Source organism: Larus michahellis, chromosome 17 (assembly GCF_964199755.1).
Source record: "Larus michahellis chromosome 17, bLarMic1.1, whole genome shotgun sequence".
In the NCBI taxonomy this organism is placed as follows: domain Eukaryota; kingdom Metazoa; phylum Chordata; class Aves; order Charadriiformes; family Laridae; genus Larus; species Larus michahellis.
In genome coordinates, this window is record NC_133912.1 from 6,287,452 (window position 1) to 6,306,094 (window position 18,643).

An 18,643-nucleotide genomic window follows, 5' to 3' on the forward strand; every position below is an offset into this window, starting at 1 on the left:
GAGCAGAGCTGTGCCATCACCCCCTAACACCACTGGTGACCCCATAGCAGCCTCCAGGAGTCACACCCAGACACGTCCCTCACAGGGCCCTCCCTGTTTCAGGGCTGGAGCCGGGCAGGAGGGAGGAAAATGCCACCATAATTGCATCCCTCCTAATTATCCTCGGCAGGTGATCGCTGAGTCACGGCCGCCCAGGTGCCGACGCACCGCGAGGCCGTGCCGCCCTGGGCGGGTCAGGCGTCGGGAAGCAGTGCTGGATGGGTGCCCCAGTATCCCCATGGAGCCATGAGGGGTGGGTGCTCCTGTGCCTGCACCGCCACGCTGGCTGCCCCATGCCCACCTTTGCTGCAGGCTTAGGGGGCTCTTCCCCCTACAGCTTGCCCCAAGGCGGGCAAAACCCAGACCACCTCCTCCCCTTGCCTTGATGCTCTGCTCCAGGCCTTACTGGCAGCCACGGGCATCCCCTCTCTCTGCCTCCCTGACCCCCACACCAAGTTGTGTCCCAACCCACTCCTTCTTGCAACGCTCCATCCATCCTTTCCTTCATGGACCTCCATCTCCCTCCCCAAATCTCTCCCTTCCCCACACTTACCCTCAGTCATCCTTCTTCATTCCCACAGCTCCCCGCTGCCTCCGCAGCCTCCCCTCCCAGTTCCCCCTTGCTATGGGTCACCAGCCTCCTCAGGCTCACGTTCCCTTTAAGCTTCCCTGAAGCTGGAATGCGAGAGGAGCATTTCGGTGCCCTGTGAGGTCAGATAAAGACACTATATTTATCTAGCTGGTAACCTGAGCCGTGAATTTCTGCAGTGGTGTTTTTACGCGGCCTCACATCCCTCTGGCTCAGCCCCCTCCGGCCATTGCGTCCGCTCTCTGCAGGGTGGAGGAGCTGAGCCTTGGGGTGGCCTGTCCCCTCCAAAGGGTTCGGGTGCTGCCGGCCCCTCCGCATCGCTCACTCTCCTTCGGTCCCAGGGGAAGCGCCCTGAGGAGGCAGGATCGTGTCTCTGCACTCAGCCCCGCGGGCATCACCCCATGACCGGCCACTTGCCCCCTGCCATGCCAGCCTCGCGCCCCTGACCAGCCACCGGCCACCCACCCTGCCGACACGCATGCAGGTGAGTGGAGGGGGTGCCGTGGGGATGCCAGCCCTGGGGAGGGGGCTGCGGCATCAGAGACTTAGAGGAGCTGGCAAAACTGCCCCCCCTTTTCCTTCAGCTGTGTAAAACCACTGGGGATAGGTTTGCAGTCTCTGTTCTCCGGAGAGCAGGTTCAGAGTTCATGCGTGAAAACTTGGCGGCTTTCTGACAGCCAGCCACACTCCCCGGCACCCTCCTTGTCCCCCAGCATGGGCAGAGCCATGTGCCGAGGCACTTCCCCAGGGTCCCTTCTTTTTTTCTGCCCGCAGACCTCAAAGCAATAACATACCCCTGGTCTTATGTCAAGGTTCCCCCTGGGTTTGGGGTTTTACTGCCTGGGGGGTGGCTTGGGAGCAGCAAGTAGCAGGTTCTGCAGCCAGGTGGGTATGTGTCAGCAGCACAGAGCGAGTCCAGGGTGATGACTCCTGACCAGCACATGTGGCGTGAGTTTGGACGGTTCTCTGGCTCAGTGGCTGGTAGTGGAAGGGCCCTGGCCAGGCTGGCCCCTGCTGCATGTGTGACCTTGGGCAGGTCCCATCGCTTTGGGGTGTGCGAGCGGTGGGGAGGCAGCACTGGAGCCGGGACCACTTCTCCCCGAGTTCTGAAGAAGTGCTGCCGGCATCGCCCCGGAACACTGGGGTCTCCATCTGCTGACAGAGGGCACGCCTTGGGTGACTGGCCCCTTGCAGGGAGGAAATGCCTTGCAGCACGTTCCCCCCAGGGGTGCTCGGGGCCACACTTCCTAGAGGGAAATGCAGATACCCAGAGGGATTCCTTGCCTCATCCCCCTCGGGGGACAGGCAGGAAGCTGTCCCACCCCTCCGGCACTGCCGGACACAGAGCCCCTCTGCCCCAGACCACCTGCAGGCTGGAGCAAGCAACGTGCTTCACACAGGGTCCCCCCTCTGCCTGCGCCATTGCGGTGGGCTGTGAGCTCCCATGTAACCTCCGGGCTGGGACATTGTGTCTCAGGGGACAGGGGACACAGCTCCAAGCCTGCGTAAGCGAGAAGCAGCTGTGCCGTAACACCTTGGACTGAGCCAGTGCTGTGTAAGCTGAGCCTGCCCTGGGGCTCCACGGCCACCAAGGGGGACAGCTGCCACGGGGCCATGGGCAGGAGGGCTCCGGCAGAGGTGAGCGGCTGGAGAAGGAGCAGGGTCTCTGCTCCTCTGCCTCCAGGGCAAAGGGTTTGCCTCCCAGCTTTGGGCTGAGCTTCCCATCAGGAAGGCTGCCGGAGCTGGAGGCTGGGGCAGGACGCCCCGGCAGCCCAAGCAGCCCCACAGTGCCCCGGCTCCCAGGTCCCTGGGGCTGGCTGCTGCCTGGGCACGTGATGGAGGACCGGACATTCCGGTGCCTCAGCCTCCCCTCACACCCCGAGAGGATGATGAGAGTGCAGGAGGCCTGACTCAGCCATGCCAGCCCCAGGGCTTTGCCAGGCGGCAGGAAAGCTCAGCACTATTACAGGTAGGGAGGGGCCAGGCAGGCCAGGAAGCGATGGGAGGAACCGGGGTTTTCTCACACCCCCTCAGCTCCCCTGGCTCCTGGCACACTCTGCTCTCCGCAGTCCTGGGGTCTGCTCTGGTGTGACATGGGGACTCCGCAGCGCAGGCACTCCTAGCAGATGTGGCAGTCCTCCATGGTAAGACCTCTCTTCCTGCGACACCAAGGGGTTAGCTGCTGTGTCCCGGGCAGGTTCCCCCTGCCCTGTGGAGATCTGTTCTGCTGCCAGAAAGCACCTGCTGCCTTCCCGTTCCCAAGCCGGTGGCTCTCCCAGGGGCAGCGGTGCCCTGCTCACATCCACAAGGAGCTGCTGCTCGTGCTGGTGGTGGCACAGCACAGTGGGAGGGCATGGGCACCACTGGCAGTGGATGATGGCACCAGGGTGGTGTCAGAGAGCACAGGCACCGCTGGCAGTGGGTGATGGCATTGGTCTGTCCCAGCACTGTCCTGAGGCCTGACCGTCTCTGCTGCCTAGAGGGATGGGGAGCAGGGGCAGCCCAGAGAGGGTCCCTGTGCCAGGCTGCTCCGTGTCCCAGCAAGGCAGGCAGCCAGGCATGGGCTCCCTGGGAGCCAAGGGGCTCCATTGCTCTCACTCTGACACCCGTGGGTGAAGCCAATCCCTTGGCTGGGGTCCCATGTCCCTCCGAGCAAAATTCCCCACTGTGCATGTCAGATTCTGGCTGGCAGAACCACTCCGGGGCCCCCCCAGTGCTGGCAAGGGCAGCCGCAGCCTGGCTGGGAAGAGCCAGGTGTTTTGTGGAGTCCTTGCCTGGGAGCAGATTATTCACCCCTCAGCCCCTGTTCCCAAACAGGTCTGTGTGCTCCACCTTGCTCTTGCTTGTAAATAGTTTCCTCTCCACTGCGGGATGGTTGTTCCCTGGGCAATAACAACAGCAACTGGGATGCAGACGGCTGGCCAGAAAACCGGGCTGCTGGCCAGGAGGCCATAGTAGCTGGATGGCGCTTCTTACCACTATCTCCTACAAGCGGTCCTGGGGCATTTCCATGCCAGGCTTACATGGGCAGGGGTGGCTGGGGGAGCTGACACTGCAGCCACCTCACCCCTTGCCCCAGGGTCTGTGGAGTCAAGGGGTCTCATCCTCGCCATGCATGGCACCCTCCCATCACTCCGGTTTCATGGGGATCGCTTTTGGCTGCCTGCCATGGAAAAAGCAGGGCACACACGCTGTGGCCATGGCAGGGAGGCTTGGGGTGGCTCCCGTCCCTGGGGTGACACTTGCAGAGGAGTGCTGCCAGTTCCCCCAGGCAGGGGGTCCCACTAGGGGCGGGCATGCCTATTGGGTCCTTTTGCCAGGCGTCCAGTGCCCATCCCCAAGCCTGGATGCACCCTGCGTGCTGCTGGGGCTGCGTGAGGGCTGGGCCAGACACCATCTCCGTCACCTCCCAGCTTGGAGCTGGGCCAGAGCCCGCCCCAGCTGGGCTGGGAAAAGCTTCTGAATCAGGGTCATCTCCCAGGTGACTGGAGACTCTCAGAGCCACAAGAGCCACTGTCCTGCCAGGGAAGGGACGCCAGGCGCCTAGGGAGCTGAGCGCCAGCAACGCCAGGACAGAGGAGCCCAGCTGGGGTCCTGCCCCCCCAGTGCCAGCCACAGCCTCAGGACAGGTAGGGGACCAGCCATCAGTCCACCAGCGTGTGTACCAAGAGCAAACTTTCCTCCGGCTCCGGACAGACCGTGTTTGCAGGTGCTGGAGGTTGCTGGCTGCCGTGCTGCTCTGTCTCAGCTCCAGCCAGGCTCCTCTGTGCTCTGGGCGTCTCTGTCCCTGTCCCCCTCTCCTGCCCATGGGGCAGAAGCCACCAGCTCCCTGTGGGGACCGAGTGCTGGGCTGCCCACCCACCCCTATGGGCTGGCTCTGCCCTGCTGGTGGGGGCACAGCAGCCGCTGCACTGGGAGGACTCGCATCGGCTTGAATTACTGATGGGAGACTAGCAGGGCACAGCCGTGGCAGGGAGACAGGCAGGCTGCTTGGGTGGCCTGCAATGAGGGGATCCCTGGCTGTCCCCGCAGTCCTCTAGGGCCTGTGGGTGGTCATGGCTGCACCGAGGTCTTCACCCACTGCCTGGTGCCAGGCACCAAGTGGGGAGAAGGGATGGATGGCAAGGACTTCTGCACTGACTTCCTGACCTTATAGCATCCAGCTGAAAATGCCAGACCCCTGCCAAGCCCTGGTGCTCACTCTCAATAACCAGGGGAAGGTGCTGGGCTGGTTGGATCCATCTGTCCCACCTGCCTATCTCAGCCAGAGTTGAGCCTAAGCATCATGACTGTGACCAGGCAACCGACTCCCATCTGGACAAGGACTGCTCCTGTCCCTTGGCTTCGGTGACTGTGGGTGCTGGAATGCTGGGTGCCTCTGGCTGTGCCCCGGGGCTCCCTTCTACGGTACGAAGGCAAACAGGTGGCAGTGCCAGCTGAGCCCTGCTGTCCCAGGCTCTCCAGGAGGGCTGGCAGATGGCAGGAGCCATGGCTACACTGCACCCCACAGACCCCCCTGCACCCTTCACCCCCTGGGTTCCGGCTGTTGCCTGTCCACCTCTCCCAGGGTCTCCAGGTGAGCCAGAAGCCAGCAAGCTACTGGGTGCGTGCTGGTGGTGGGCACCCCGTTGTGCTGATGATGGCCCATGGAAACTGACCCCTGACCTCTTCTCTTGCAGTCGATGCCTCCGGGAGAGCCCGCTGAGCCCCAGCCTCCAGCATGTCCCAGATCTCCTCCACCCTGAAGCGGTACGTCGACTCAACCCGCTACGCTGAGACCACCTACAGCAAGGTGCCCAGTGGCTACAGCTCCTACACCTCCTATGGATCCACCTTGGCCACATCCTATGCAGACAGCAGCAAAATCGGCTTCAAAAGCAGCTACCTGCCTTCCCCCCGGTACCACCACACGGGGCTGTCCCCAACCAGTGGCTATGACAGCAGCCAGCTGCCCCTGTACCCCAATTCCAACATCCGCCTGAGCCCCACGTACATCCGCACCCAGCCCCGGCCACCCGGCAGCGGGCTGAGCGGGGGTGCATGCTACACCTTCGCAGGGTCCCCCAGCAGCCCCCCGAGCTACTTACCCACCACAGCACCTCTCAGCCGTCGCAAATCCACCAGTCACTCAGACCTGGCACGGGAGTTTTCGGGGCTGCACGCCTCAGACAGTGTCTACACACCCACCGCTGGCCCCCTCAGCACCACCCGGAGCCACCAGGAGCTCGGCGCCCTGCAGGGACTCTACCAGGCTACCGTGCGCTCCGACTACGTCCGCAACTACCTGGAGAGCTATGGGAGGAAAAGCAGCCATGGCAGCCTCCACACGGGCCCCCTCAGCCCCTCACAGGGAACCCTCGGCTCTGCCCTGCCACCCTCGGGCACCCGCTGTGACAGCCAGCCCTGCGAGAGGAATGACGGCTACTGCGACATGCCTGCTCGGGACCCCACGGTACGTGGTCCTTGCTGGGGGGTGGGGGACAAAGCCGTGCTGTGGTGGAGCATGTGGTCCATGCCCACTTGTGCTGAGCTGGGGAGCCCAAGAGGCACCTTGCGCGGTCTCCCTGGGAATCTTGGTGCGTTGCTTCGTCCCTCTGTTTCTGCATCTGTGCCAGGCAGGGCTGCCACTGACCCTTTAAGCTGCCCTTGCTGGCGCAGCTGGCTGGGCAGGCAGGCGAGTGTCCCCTGAGGGGCTGTGCACTGCTGGGAGCAGAGCTCGCGGGGCTCCCCATCGGTGCCTTGCAGCTAAGGGTGCCCATGTTCTGTCAGGAGTGTGTGCGCTGCGCCTTTCTGCATGTGTGATGGCACATGCAGGCAAACTCAGAGCCCCATGCGTGCAAACCTGCAATGGGAGCACACCGTGCACCGTGTCCCCACACCTGTGGGACTGTGCCCACAGCCCCTGCCCTCTGCTCCCTCCCAGCCCCAGCCCAGCATGGGGCAGAAGACGGTTTCCTCCTGCCTCGTCCCAGCTGGAGAAGGTGGCATGCCCAGGCCGGGTACTCACCCGGCCGGAGACACCCAGCTGGGAAGGCTGGTTTGGCTGGTGCTGGCTCTGGCATGGTGACTTGGTACCCAGCTGCCAGTCAGGCTTTTTACTGGTGCCCTGTGATGCCTGATCCCTGGCACAATCTATTGCTGCCATCTTGGGGCCCTGTGCCCCAGCCCCCAGCATGGGCCATGGCAGCCAAGGAGGCAGCAGTTTCTCCGTGGCAGTGGCTGCTCTGTACAGCATCACACGAGGTGGCAGGCACTCGGTGCCCCAGGTATCAATCAGTGCTGCACCATCCCCAGAGCCTCAGCCCAGGCTGGGAGCAGGCATCACAAACGCAGCCTGGTTCGGGCACGCAGGGGAGCAGCCTGGTAATTTTCCACTCAGGTTTCCTTCCAAGATCTGGTCAGGCTTTGCCTGCCTCGTCTCCCGCTCTCTTTCCAGTCAGCCTTCATTCACCCATGGTGGAGGCTGATCTGCCCCAGCACAGGGTCTGACCTGCCCTTTCCTTCCCTGCGGCTCTGACCCACCATCACCTGCTAAACTGGGAAGGGCCGGGGGATTCTTTTCTGCTTTCCTGCAAGCTGCAGAGGAAGCTCTTTCCCTTTCCATCCAGTGTCCCCACATCCCTCCCTGTGCCCAAGGGCTGAGGAAGAGGGCTGTGGGAGCAGCCTGGAGGTCTGGCCCATGCCCTTGGGCTAGTGAGGCACAGCCGGAGGCATTGGATACGGAGGAGAGGCAACCACTCCTGCCCGCCACATGCTGGTAACTGGGGGTCGGTGGGAAAGGTCTCCCCCTTGTCCCTCCAGAGCCTCCCATCCCATTCCTGGCAGGGCTGGCTCCCGTATTCCCTTTCCCTGGCACTCATCCAGGTTTTAAACACCCACCTGGGCCCGCAGGCTTGGGAGCAGGGGGAATGGAGGGGGTGCAGCATCACAGCCTGCCTTCAGCATCTTGTCTGCCCCCTCCCCAGTGCCTTCCCCCCCAGAACCAGCTGCACCACTTGCAGCGCCAGCAGTATCTTTCCCTGGTGTGGGTCCCCCTGTGCCCAACCTGCCTGGTCCCTGGCCCCCAGGGTGAGAGGAGGAGCAGTGCTGTGGAAGGGAATTCCTGCCCCCTCCTCCCATGACAGGCCCTGGTGGGGGGCACCGAGGGTGGACCCAGCAGCCGCCACCAGCCACAAGCACTCACTAAAGCCCTCGCCACCACTGCTAGGGCAGGGGTGCTCACTCCAGGTGCCCACACACCCCTTCGATGTAGGTGCCAGCCTGCTGCCATGGGATGGCCATGAGGCAGGAAGGGCTGCACTACTCCCAGACCACAGCCTTGTGGTCTGCATGTGAATGCAGATGAGGACTTTCCAGCCAGGGCTGATGGGTGGCAAAGGTGAGCAGGGCTTGGCAGCTGACACAGTGTGCTGGAGCAGGCACCCCTGTCAGGGAAGGTGGGGAGGCTGGATAGGTGACACTGGCTTAGGTTTCCTTGGTGCTTTGATGGGCACTGCTATTTTCCACTCCTGTGCTTTTTTTCCTCCCATTCCCAAGCTGGGAAGCAAATGTACCGATCATAAAACAGACTTGGGTGCCTGTGGTCATGCCAGGTGCAGGAAACAAGCGCATGTTGCAGCCCTGGCGCTGCCATCGGTTCTGCCCCATTACCCAGCCCCGAGGGCAGTGCCAGCAGCACCCGCTCCAGCCAAAGCCAGGGCATGGCGGCGCTGGCTCAGTGCCTCCTCCCTTCTTCCTCCCCCGCCGCCTCCTGCCTCTGCACCACACAAACCACCATCCAGAGGAGTCTGCAGCCAGGAGGCAAGGGTGCCCACATTTGTTCCTCTCCATACCATCACCTCAGTTTACTGTCCCGCAGGGCAAAGGGAGGCGTGTGCAGCTGCAGCGAGTGGCCGTGCCCACTGAACTGCCGGCTCCATGCAGGGCCATGCTGTCTCCCAGGAAGGGCAGACTGGTGGGGGGCAGGACCGGAGCTGTGCCGCCCCATTAACCGCCCTGGGTGAACATAGGGTCAGAAGGCCAGAGCCACCCACAAAATCGCCAGCAGGTCTCCACAGTCCCATCCTGAGCAGCTGACGTCTCTGGCCTGCAGCCAGTCCTGGCCCTGCCTGCCTTCACAGTGCCAATGGGGCCTGTGGCAACCTCTGCCCATGGCAGAAGGTCACCGCTGCAGAGGGGACAGCTGAGGGCAGGGACCTGGTTCTGAGTGATGCCATCCCACCGGAGCTCCCCTTCTCTCTCCTGTTCCAGCCTTGCCGAGAGCCCACGTGCTGCTTTGGCTAGAGGGGAATTTGGTCCTTGGCCCAGGATGCCTGATGTCTCCAGGGCACGAGGTTCAGCACGGGACATAGCTGAACACCGGTCCTCTTGCCATGGAACCGGCTCTGCCAGCACGGTGCACCCCTGGGGAGAGTGCTGCCCCAGCACCCTGCACAGCGCTTGGGGCAGGCTGTGCGCTGGGGCAAATCCTGCCCCCAGGCCACCCACCAGGCTGCAGGGCAGGGTGGCGGGAGCCCTGGCTGGCATGTGCGGCACTGGTACAGCGGTACAGGCACTGGGGAGCTGTGCCATGGCCCCAGGGCCCAGGATGCAACCTGCAGGGGCTGTGAGAGCGCGTTGTAGGCGTACCCACGCCATCTGCGTGAGGCCATTGGGGTGCGCACCCCTGTGTGCACGCTGCGTCCCTGTGTGTGTATGGTGTACACACCACAGGGTGTGTATATATATACACATGCGCGCACACGCAAGCAGGGATTATGACAAGCATCCTGTTGTGATGCAAAAAGCCCTGGCCCTGCAGATGAATAACGCTGCAAGATGCCTCCTCAGATATTTTTGCTGGTGCCAAAAATAGTCTCCCTCCCTCCCCCCCCAGTCAGCCCCTCCACTGGCTGTGCCGAGCTCATGCTGCGGACAGGGGAGGCTGCATCTGCAGCGATTAGGAATCAAACAGCAGCCACTGGCTCTGGCCGGGGGTGTACTGGTGGGGGCTGGAGTGGGAGGAAAGGAGCCTCTGCTCCGTGCCTCCAGCCCCCTCGGTGAGGCTGGAGGCTCTGGCTGTCCTCGGAGCAGCCCAACTGCACTCCCTGCCTTGGTTGCCCATGGAAATTTCCCTGAGCGGATGGGTAAGACACCTGGGCACGCACAGCAGTTGCAAGGCTCCACCGCTCACCCTGCTGCGGTCAGAGGGGTGAGGCAGAGGGAGACGCAGGACTGGGACGCAGGACACCTGGGCTCCCTGCCAGCCTCTGCATCTGCCCTTGCTGCAGGAAAGGAGCCAGAGCCCTGCCTACTCTGTGCCTCAGTTTACCCAGCACTCAGAGGGGAGACGCCAGATGGGGTCTTTGCTCCACACAGGATCTGGGGGCATTTTTTCCCCAACGAAGGAAGCAAGGCACTGAAATACTCTCTGAGCTTGGTGCTAATGCGACCCCCAAAGAGGGGTGTGTGTTGTTGCACAGTTCCCCCAAAACAGCATCGCCTGGGAGCCTGACATTGGCCCTGCAGGAAAGGCACACGCCCCAAAGCACCGCCACCCTCTCAGACACCCTTCAGCTCCTCTCTGTGTACAGGCCCTGCACCCACATGCTGCGGGGCTGCCCCAGTTTACGCAGCCGGTTTTGGCGAGTGACGCCCGGCTGGAGCAGACCCCGCTCTCTGCCAAGCGTTTGCTGAGCTCTCGGGCCAGTGCCGTGCTGGCAGCACAGCGTGCCCGAGGCCGGGACCCGGTCCCATCATCCCCGGTCCCCGGGAGCGCGGGGAAGCGCTGGGCGAGCAGTCGCCTGGGCGAGCAGTCGCTCCTCCCGCTTCCGCCTGGCACTGAGCGCCCTATCGCCCCCGCGGTGCCGGTGCGATGCCGGGGGCCGGGCTGCGGGGCGGCGGAGAGGGCCGCCCGCGTCCTCCCCCGGCGTCCCCGGGGCAGGGGTCGCGGCGCCGGTCCCGCGGTCCCCGGTGGCGGCCGCCCCTCGCGGTCCCCCTTGGCTGCCGCGGGGCTGTACCACGCGGTGCGGCGGGGGCCGGCCGTCACGGAGCCCGGCTGCCGCCTCTCCACCCATTTGATGTCAGAGCCGCTCAGGTGCCGTCAGCCCCAGAGCCGGCACCGGCTCCGGCACCGGCTCCGGCACCGCACGCCTGAGCACCGCCGTGCCCCCCTGCCCCAGCCCCCCGCTGGCCCGGGGCGAGGGGTGCCCGCCCGGCACCCCCTGGCACCCCCCTCCGCGCGGCCGGCCCTGCCGTCTCGCCGTGCCCGCGAGGGCCATCATGAGGGACTCCTACACGGTGACGCTGCCCGAGGAGCCCCCCGCGCTCCCCGACCTTCACAAGGACCTGCGTCCCCGCGCCTCCATGCCAGGGTCCCTGCTGGTCTCCACCTTCGTCGGGCTCGTCCTCAACAAGACCAAGGTACGAGCCCCGTGGCTGCCCGCAGCCCCTGCCCTCCGGCTTGGGGTCAGAGAAGGGGGCGCGGGGAGCGGGCAGCCCCTGCCCTCACCGGGGAGCACGGGGTACCCTGTGGCATCTCCCTTGCCGGAGGGGGGGGTGCCCGGGGGTGGGTGCCCGTCCTGGCTGGCCAGGCGGCCGGGGTGCCCCAGTGTCCTGCAGGAGGGGCAGGGAGCAGGTGAAAGCACGTGTCAGGATGCCCGGGTCCCTCTCCCAGCCCTGCCCCTGTGGTGACCTTGGTCAAGTTCCCGTGCCCCAGCCTACCCACTGCAAGGAAGGGGCTCCTGGCCATGCTAGCCCCTTGACAGTGCCACCGGACTGAGCTTGGCTGTCCTCGGAGCCACAGTGCCGGGCAGGTCTCCCCCTGCAGGGACAGCAGCGGCAGGGGAGGGCAGGGTCTGGGCACTTATGTAATTCTGGCTGCTCCCGCTCTCCTGCTGCCGGGCACTTGGCATGTGGACGTGGACAGGACAGGACAGTGCGGATCTTGTCCTCTGTCCCCATCCCCTGTCCCCTGTCCCCCTCCTGCAGTGCAGCCTCGGGGACTCCCCAGCTGCCACCGTGTGAGCCAGCTCTCCTTCGCCGCCTCTGAGCAGCGCCGTGTCCTAGATAAAGCCCTGGACGGGCAATGGGGATTAGCTGGAGTTGAGTCACCCAGGGGAGGGAAAACCGGGGGGGAAATAAGACCTTGGGGCACGCAGGCTTGTGCTACAGTATGGGAGCACTTGGTGGGCCTCCCATGCCAGCCCCAGCCCTCCCCTGGTGTTGCTCCAGCCCCTGGCAGGGCAGCCCAAGTTCTGGCCTGTCCAAGTAGTGGGCAAATATCAGGTCTGTGGGGAGGTTTTCACCCACATTGATGGGACACTCGGTCCCTCCTGGCACATGGTGGGAGCTGCCCAACCAGGGCAACTGGACGAGCACCATCCTGGTGGGGATGGCTGGAGCACATTGGGGTAGCTCCCAGGCATTGCTGCTACCTCCCCTGGCACTGTGACCTTCCCTGCAATAGGCACGGGGACATGAGCAGCAAGCTTGGGGTCAGCGCCTTCAAGGGGTGTAGGCTGTTGGGACACAGACCCACCTCTCCTGCTGCCTGCTCGGCCCCATCTGCTCAGGCACCAGAGCCAGGCCACCCCCTCCAGCCACGGTGTGGCACTGACCTGCCACAGCCTGCTGGCACCCCTTGCCCAGCAGAGCCTGCCCCCCAGCCTGGGGGTCCTTGCCCAGGGATAAGCAGTGGGGTAGCCTGGCACTTTTGCACAGCCACCCCCCAGCACTGAGCGCTGTGGCTGGCCAGGGTGGGGGACACCGCTGTGCGCTGGGCACTGAGGGGGCACTTGCATGGCACACAGGGTACCCGGTTGGTCTGGTAGAGCCACGTGCGCCTGTACAGTGTGGCCAAGTCCCCACTGGTGCTGGTCTCCCCTGCGGTGGGTGATGCCTGCACCGTCGCTAAGGAGCACGTGTAACTGGATCTGGGTTATTTTGGGCTGCTGTCAGGGCTGGGTGCTCAGCACCTCCCACACACACACCAGCTGCTGCTATTTCGGATCTGCTGGGCCCCCTCCCCTCCTCTCCTCCTCCCCCTCCTCACGCCTGGGTTGGGCAGCTGGGGCGTTTGCCTGAGGATCCTTAAAACCCGGCCAGGTTGGGGGCGCATGACCAGCAGCATGACCCCCAAGCCCTGTCAGACCCCAACTCTGCTCTGGGCATGGCTCTGGGGAGGTTTGCCCCACCACTACCCTCTGTGCCAGGCTCGTGTGCAGGGCTGGGAGCAGGACCCCTGGGGTCCCACCACTTCTCTCTACCACCACCTAGTCCCCCATGCTGGGAGAAGGGTGGGCGACCCCGTGGCCTCCCAGACACCTCCGTGCTCTCGGTCTCTCCAGCACAGAGCCGTGATGCCTCCTGGCCCCAGCACCCAGCTACCCATGCCCATCTCTGCCTGGCATGAACTTGCCCAGCTCAGGAAATACCAGGGGACCTGGAAGAGCCCCATGGCACAGGCGCAGCACAGCCAGGCCACCGAGCGGTTGGGAGGGCACTTCTGGGCACGCAGCCCCGTCCCCTGGGCTGACTGCTGCAGGGCTGGGCTTGCTCTTTCCTGGGTGGACTTTATCCTGCTAAATGGCCATGCCAAAGCCTGGGCTGCATTTGTGCAAGGTGTCCTGGAGGGGATACCCAGCATGGACAAGGCGGGCAGTGGCAGGGCACCATGCACCTCCTGCACCTGTGGGGCAGGCATGGGGCACTGCCACCCCCCAGCTTCACGGGGTACAGGGCTCGCAAGGGGAGGCAGCAGGGGGGGCTGGCCTGGCCTGCAGCCCAGAGCATGGGGCAGCAGTGCTGCCAGGCAGGGAGGACTTTGAGCCCTGCCCATTGTCGCGGGCCAGGGAGCCGAGCAGCAGCAGTCGGGCAAGCAGGACGGGGCAGGCCAGTAGTGGCTTCCCACCGGATCCTCAGCCACAGTCCTGCATACAACCCATGCAGAGAGCAGCTGCCTCTGCTCGCACTTGAGGGTATGCTCCACATGGATGCCCGTGGCACCATGGCCTCCTTGGTCTGCCCACAGGCATAGCCAGCCTGTGCTGGGCACTGTCTCAGCCCTGTTCCCTCTCTCTGCAGAGCTCCAAGGCAGTGCAGGGACTGACCGGCTTGCGAAACCTTGGCAATACGGTGAGTGCTTACCCAGGAACCCGGCTGTGCAGCCCCAGCTCACCCATTCTCTTCTGAGGGCACATCCGTGGGGCAGTGGGGAGCCCTGTCCCTTCGCCTCGCCCCCAGCACCCACACTCTCACCTCAGCAGCTCCCTTCACCCCACTGCTGACATTGCTGGCAGAGGAAGGAGTTCCCGTGCTCTGCACTGCTTCATCCTCATCCTCTGCCCACCCGCCCCAGGTGTCCCCCTGCCACCGCCTGCCTCTCTCTGCCTCCCGTTGCCATGGTTTTCTCTTCTGCCTCCCCCAGTGCTTCATGAACTCCATCCTGCAGTGCCTGAGCAACACCAAGGAGCTGCGGGATTACTGCCTGCAGAACCAGTACCTGCGGGACCTCAACAACAACAGCCGCATGCGCACCGCACTCATGACAGGTAACTGTCAGGTACCGGCCCCTGGCTCCACACCTTGCGGGGCTACCCTGCCTCCCGCCCCTGCAGTGCATCCTCGCTGCCCTGGGCCACCTTGTGTCCTGGGGGACCCCCACCCAGAGGTCGGTGCTTCTCCCTGGCCTTGCTGGGGCAGGTGCTGTGGTTGCCCAGCCAGTGGGAGGATAGGGTCCCCTCTCCAGAGGGGATGGGGCCAGCCACGGGGACCCCGGAGCGGGGTGCTGAGCTCTCCCCTGAAGGGCATGGTTATGCCATGCCACCAGGACTAGCCAGGGCCAGCTGTGCCACTGACCGGCCTCTCTGCCCACAGAGTTTGCAAAGTTGATACAGCTGCTCTGGACCTCGTCCCCCAACGATAGTGTGAGCCCCTCCGAGTTCAAGACACAGATCCAGAGATACGCTCCCCGCTTCGTCGGCTACAAGTAAGGGGTGTTGGTGCAGGGGTGGCAGGGGGAAGCTGAGCCCCTGCCGCGGCTCACTGTCCACGCCCCATGTCTTGCAGCCAGCAGGATGCGCAGGAGTTCCTGCGGTTCCTCCTTGACGGGCTGCACAGCGAGGTGAACCGTGTGCTGGTGCGGCCACGGGCTAGCACGGACACCCTGGACCACCTCCCGTAAGTGCCGGCTGGCGCGGAGCAATGGACATCCCCACAGACAAGCTCGCTGCCTGCAAGCCTGGCCCAGGGACAGTGACCTCACGAGTCCCTCTGGGCTGGGTCGCAGGGGCCGGTGTCCCCCAGGCCACACTCAGTACCGCTCTGTCTCCCCATCCCTTGCAGTGACGATGAGAAGAGCCGCCAGATGTGGAGGAGGTACCAGGAGAGGGAGGACAGCCGCATTAGTGGTGAGCAGGGCCATGAGGAGAAGAGGGCAGGGATGGGCTGGGAGTGGGTCTGGGAACTGGGGGTCTCACCCTGTTTTGTCCCATCCCCACCAGACCTCTTCGTTGGGCAGCTGAAGAGTTCGCTGACCTGCAGCGAGTGTGGCTACTGCTCCACAGCCTTCGACCCCTTCTGGGACCTGTCTCTGCCCATCCCCAAGGTAAGGTGTCCCTGCCGACCCCCAGCCCCCTGCCCCACACACCCTGTCCCTGACCCGCTGTGTGCTTCCACAGAAAGGCTACGGGGAGGTGACCCTCATGGACTGCCTACGGCTCTTCACCAAAGAAGATGTGCTGGATGGGGATGAGAAACCGGTACAGGGCGTGGGGCACAGGGACAAGCGGGCTTGCCTTGGTGCAGGCTGTGCTCCTTTCCCTTCATGCCCTTGTTGCCAGCACTGTGGGCTTGGTGCCTGGTGGGGCTGGCCTCTGCCCTAACCCTCCTGCTCATGCTCTTTGTCTCCCACAGACATGTTGTCGCTGCAAAACCAGGACGAGGTGCACAAAGAAATTCAGCATCCAGAAGTTCCCCAAGATCCTGGTGCTTCGTATCCGTCAGGCAGAGGGACAAGGCTAGGGGACACTTGGGGGGGGGGGCAGGGCAGGTGGTTCCTCATGGGCTCCTCTTTGTCCCTCGGCTCCTTGACATGCCCCTCTAGACCTGAAGCGCTTCTCAGAGGCCAGGATACGAACGAGCAAGCTCACCACCTTCGTCAACTTCCAGCTGAAGGACCTGGACCTCCGGGAGTTTGCCTCGCAGAGCTGCAGTGAGTGCCAGGCCCTGCATGGCTCCAGCCCTGGGTTCCTGGCAGCTCCTGGCTGGGTCCTTCATGCCCCCCAGGGTGCTGCAGGCTGCGGTGGCAGGGGAAGAGGCACGGGGGGTGGGAGCCGCAGACATCCAGTGTGCCAGTCCCTCGCGGCCCCAGCTCTGTGCTGGCATGTTGTGGGGCAGAGGGGCAGCAGCCGGCATGGCTGAGCACTGCCCTTGCTCCCCACAGACCACGCTATTTACAACCTCTATGCCGTCTCCAACCACTCGGGCACCACCATGGGGGGACACTACACTGCCTACTGCAAGAGCCCCATCTCCAGCGAGTGGCACAGTTTCAATGACTCCCGGTGAGGCTGCACGGGGGACAGGGGTGGCTGCGGGGTCAGGGCGAGCAGGGACGCCCTGCCCAGGGCATCCCAGTGCCTCATCCCCATTGCTCACAGCACATCTCCCCTTCTCCACAGTGTTACCCCGATGTCATCCAGCCACATCCGCAGCAGCGATGCCTACCTGCTCTTCTACGAGCTGGCCAGCCCGTCCTCCCGCATGTAGCCAGCCCTGCCTCCCTGGGGACCCCTGCGCCACCCCTCAGAGCTGGCCCCTCCAGGCTTTGGCCATTTGTCCCCCAGGTGCAAGAGGGAGGTGAAGAGGAGAGCCCTCGAGGTGGCTGCAGCAGGAGGCTGGAGGCAGCCAGGAGCAGACCCCAGGCAAGGACACCCCAGCTCTGAACTGAGGAGGGCAGCCCACTCAGGCAGCTGAGGCACCTCCTGGTCACTGGCGTTTGGTTTTTACCTTGGGGTACGTTTTAGTTTCTTTCTTTTATTTTTTGTTTTTGTTGGTGTGTAATAAAACTACTGAGCAAGGGACTCTGCAGGCATGGGGCCACCTGCCCCATTGACTCGGCCAGGACCTCTGCTCCCATGGGGGAGCACCCAGAGCTGGGGATCCAGGAGAGCATCCTGCATCCCTCCTGGCCTCTTGGCACTCCCTTTCTTTTTGGCCATCCCAGAGGATTCATGAACTGTTCCTGGCCTCCTGAAGCACTTCCAAACCTCCTGGCACAGGACACTGGCCCTTCAGTTGCCTCCGTCCCGTTTCAGGCAGCACATCCCCACCAGCTGCCCCATGCACACTCCTCAAAGCAGCCTGAGTTCAGGTCTAGACTCACGGACAGGAGGGAGGAAAATATTTTGTGGAATTTATATGTATTTATAGTGGACTTCGCTCAACCTGGAGCACCCCGCCGCTTCCTGGCTCTCCAGGCACTTGGGCCGGGGGATGCTTTGGGTAGGTTTTTACCTGCCTCCTCATACGACGGTGCCTTAAACCATTTAGGGGAGTGGGAGGCCATTGGAGTTGCACAGGAATGTCCATCCTGCGGAGGAGAGGGAGGTGAGGACAGTGGCTTTCCAAGACCATCTGCAATTGGGGCTTTCTTCTCCCTGTGATCAGGAGCCCCCCTGGGTGCCCGGGGATGCGTGTCCCCACCCGCCCTGCTGCTATGTCCTCCGGCTAGCAAACGCCAGTGGCCTTTTTAGCCTTTTCTCTAATTTATTCTCCTACCCATCCTGCCTTGCCTGAGGTGCAGCGGGAGGAGACATGGGCCCGACCCAGCACAATCCCAGCCCGCAAGGCAGCTACGTCCAACCCAGTAACTCGTCCTGCTTCGCCCTCACTGGCCCTGCGGGCACAGGCTCTCACGCCATGAGCATCCCGCCCAGCCCGGGGCATCCCGGTGGGGCCTGGGGGAGGGCAGGCCAGGATGGAGGGGCTGCCCGCGGCAGGTACCGGACTGGGGCAGCATTGCTGCTTGGCAGATGGCTTGTTTACTGTGTAAGCAAGATGGGCGGGAAGTGTCTCGTACAAGGGAGACTCGTGCAGGAATAAATTTTAGCTTGAACAGAGTGCTGTGTACATGTGCTTGTCTCTGGGTGGGCAGGCGAAGGGCTGTGCCTCCAGCAGTGGGAGGGACACCGGCATGAAGCAGGACTGTAACACCACTGGTGCTGGAGCAGCCTGCCCATGTGTGGCTCCAGAGGTCCAGGAGCACTCTGTGCCTGGAGCAAGGGAGATGTGGGTGCAGGCGACAGTGCCTCTCATCCCAGGGGCAGAGGGAGCCTTTCCGCCTCCTCCAGTCCCGCGGAGCTCCCAGTGCCCACGCTCTTCCTCCAAAGCCCCTGAACAATGGCCCCTTTCTCTCCTGCTTAGGGACGGAGACGGGCACCGAGGCATTAAGGGGCAGCGGGAATTCAGGCAGTGGGGCTCAGGCGCGCCCAGCGCCTGCGAGATGCAAGGGAAGGAGGGACACATTCAGCCTGGGCTCCCCGACACAGCCCCTTCGGTGCCGCCCTGTGCAGCGGGGTGGCCAGAGGCAGCAGGCAAACAAGCACCCGCTCCGTTCACCCGAAAGCAGGGTCCCCGGTGGGACAGGCTCCCAGCGGGGTGGGTGCGAGCACACCTTCCCCTTTAAGACGCTGGTTCTCCGTGCCAGAGCCTGACCTCGGCATCCTCAGCTGAGCTGGATTAACGGGGCGAGGGGGAAGGGGCCTGCAGAGGGGACTAGGGCTGCTGGCCTCCTGGGGCTCCCTGCACTTGTGGCAAGGTGGGCATGGCCCTCGGGGCTCCGCGGGGTCTGGTGCTGGGGTGGCAGGTGTAGGCACAGTCTGCGCTGCCACTGCCTCTTCCCCGGTGCGTGGAGCGGGGGTCCCCACACCGCCCCGGGGCTGATGGGGGAAGCTGGGGAGGAGCGGTTGGTGGGGCAGGCGGCTGTGCCAGGGGGCAGAGCACGCGGGGGAGGCTCTTAGCCAGGCTGCACTGGGA

The 18,643-nt window shown here is 64.0% G+C and overlaps 1 protein-coding gene across 3 annotated transcripts; it reads left to right on the plus strand.

Moving 5' to 3' along the window:
- The first annotated feature begins 823 nt into the window (after positions 1-823).
- USP2 (ubiquitin specific peptidase 2) lies at positions 824-17,727 on the plus strand. Of its 3 annotated transcripts, XM_074560977.1 has the most exons (14): positions 824-1,112; positions 4,110-4,257; positions 5,308-6,080; positions 13,691-13,741; positions 14,034-14,157; positions 14,483-14,594; positions 14,675-14,785; positions 14,951-15,015; positions 15,109-15,212; positions 15,286-15,366; positions 15,521-15,599; positions 15,711-15,818; positions 16,050-16,170; positions 16,288-17,727. In XM_074560977.1, the coding sequence occupies exons 3-14, from the start codon at positions 5,349-5,351 to the stop codon at positions 16,373-16,375; spliced, it is 1,776 nt and encodes a 591-aa protein (XP_074417078.1). In that variant the 5' UTR covers positions 824-1,112; positions 4,110-4,257; positions 5,308-5,348; the 3' UTR covers positions 16,376-17,727. The 3 variants fall into 3 exon arrangements, with proteins under 3 accessions (XP_074417078.1, XP_074417077.1, XP_074417079.1); XM_074560976.1 differs by lacking the exon at positions 4,110-4,257 and having other exon boundaries at positions 825-1,112; XM_074560978.1 differs by lacking the exons at positions 824-1,112; positions 4,110-4,257; positions 5,308-6,080 and adding an exon at positions 6,087-11,029.
- The last annotated feature ends 916 nt before the right edge of the window (positions 17,728-18,643 follow it).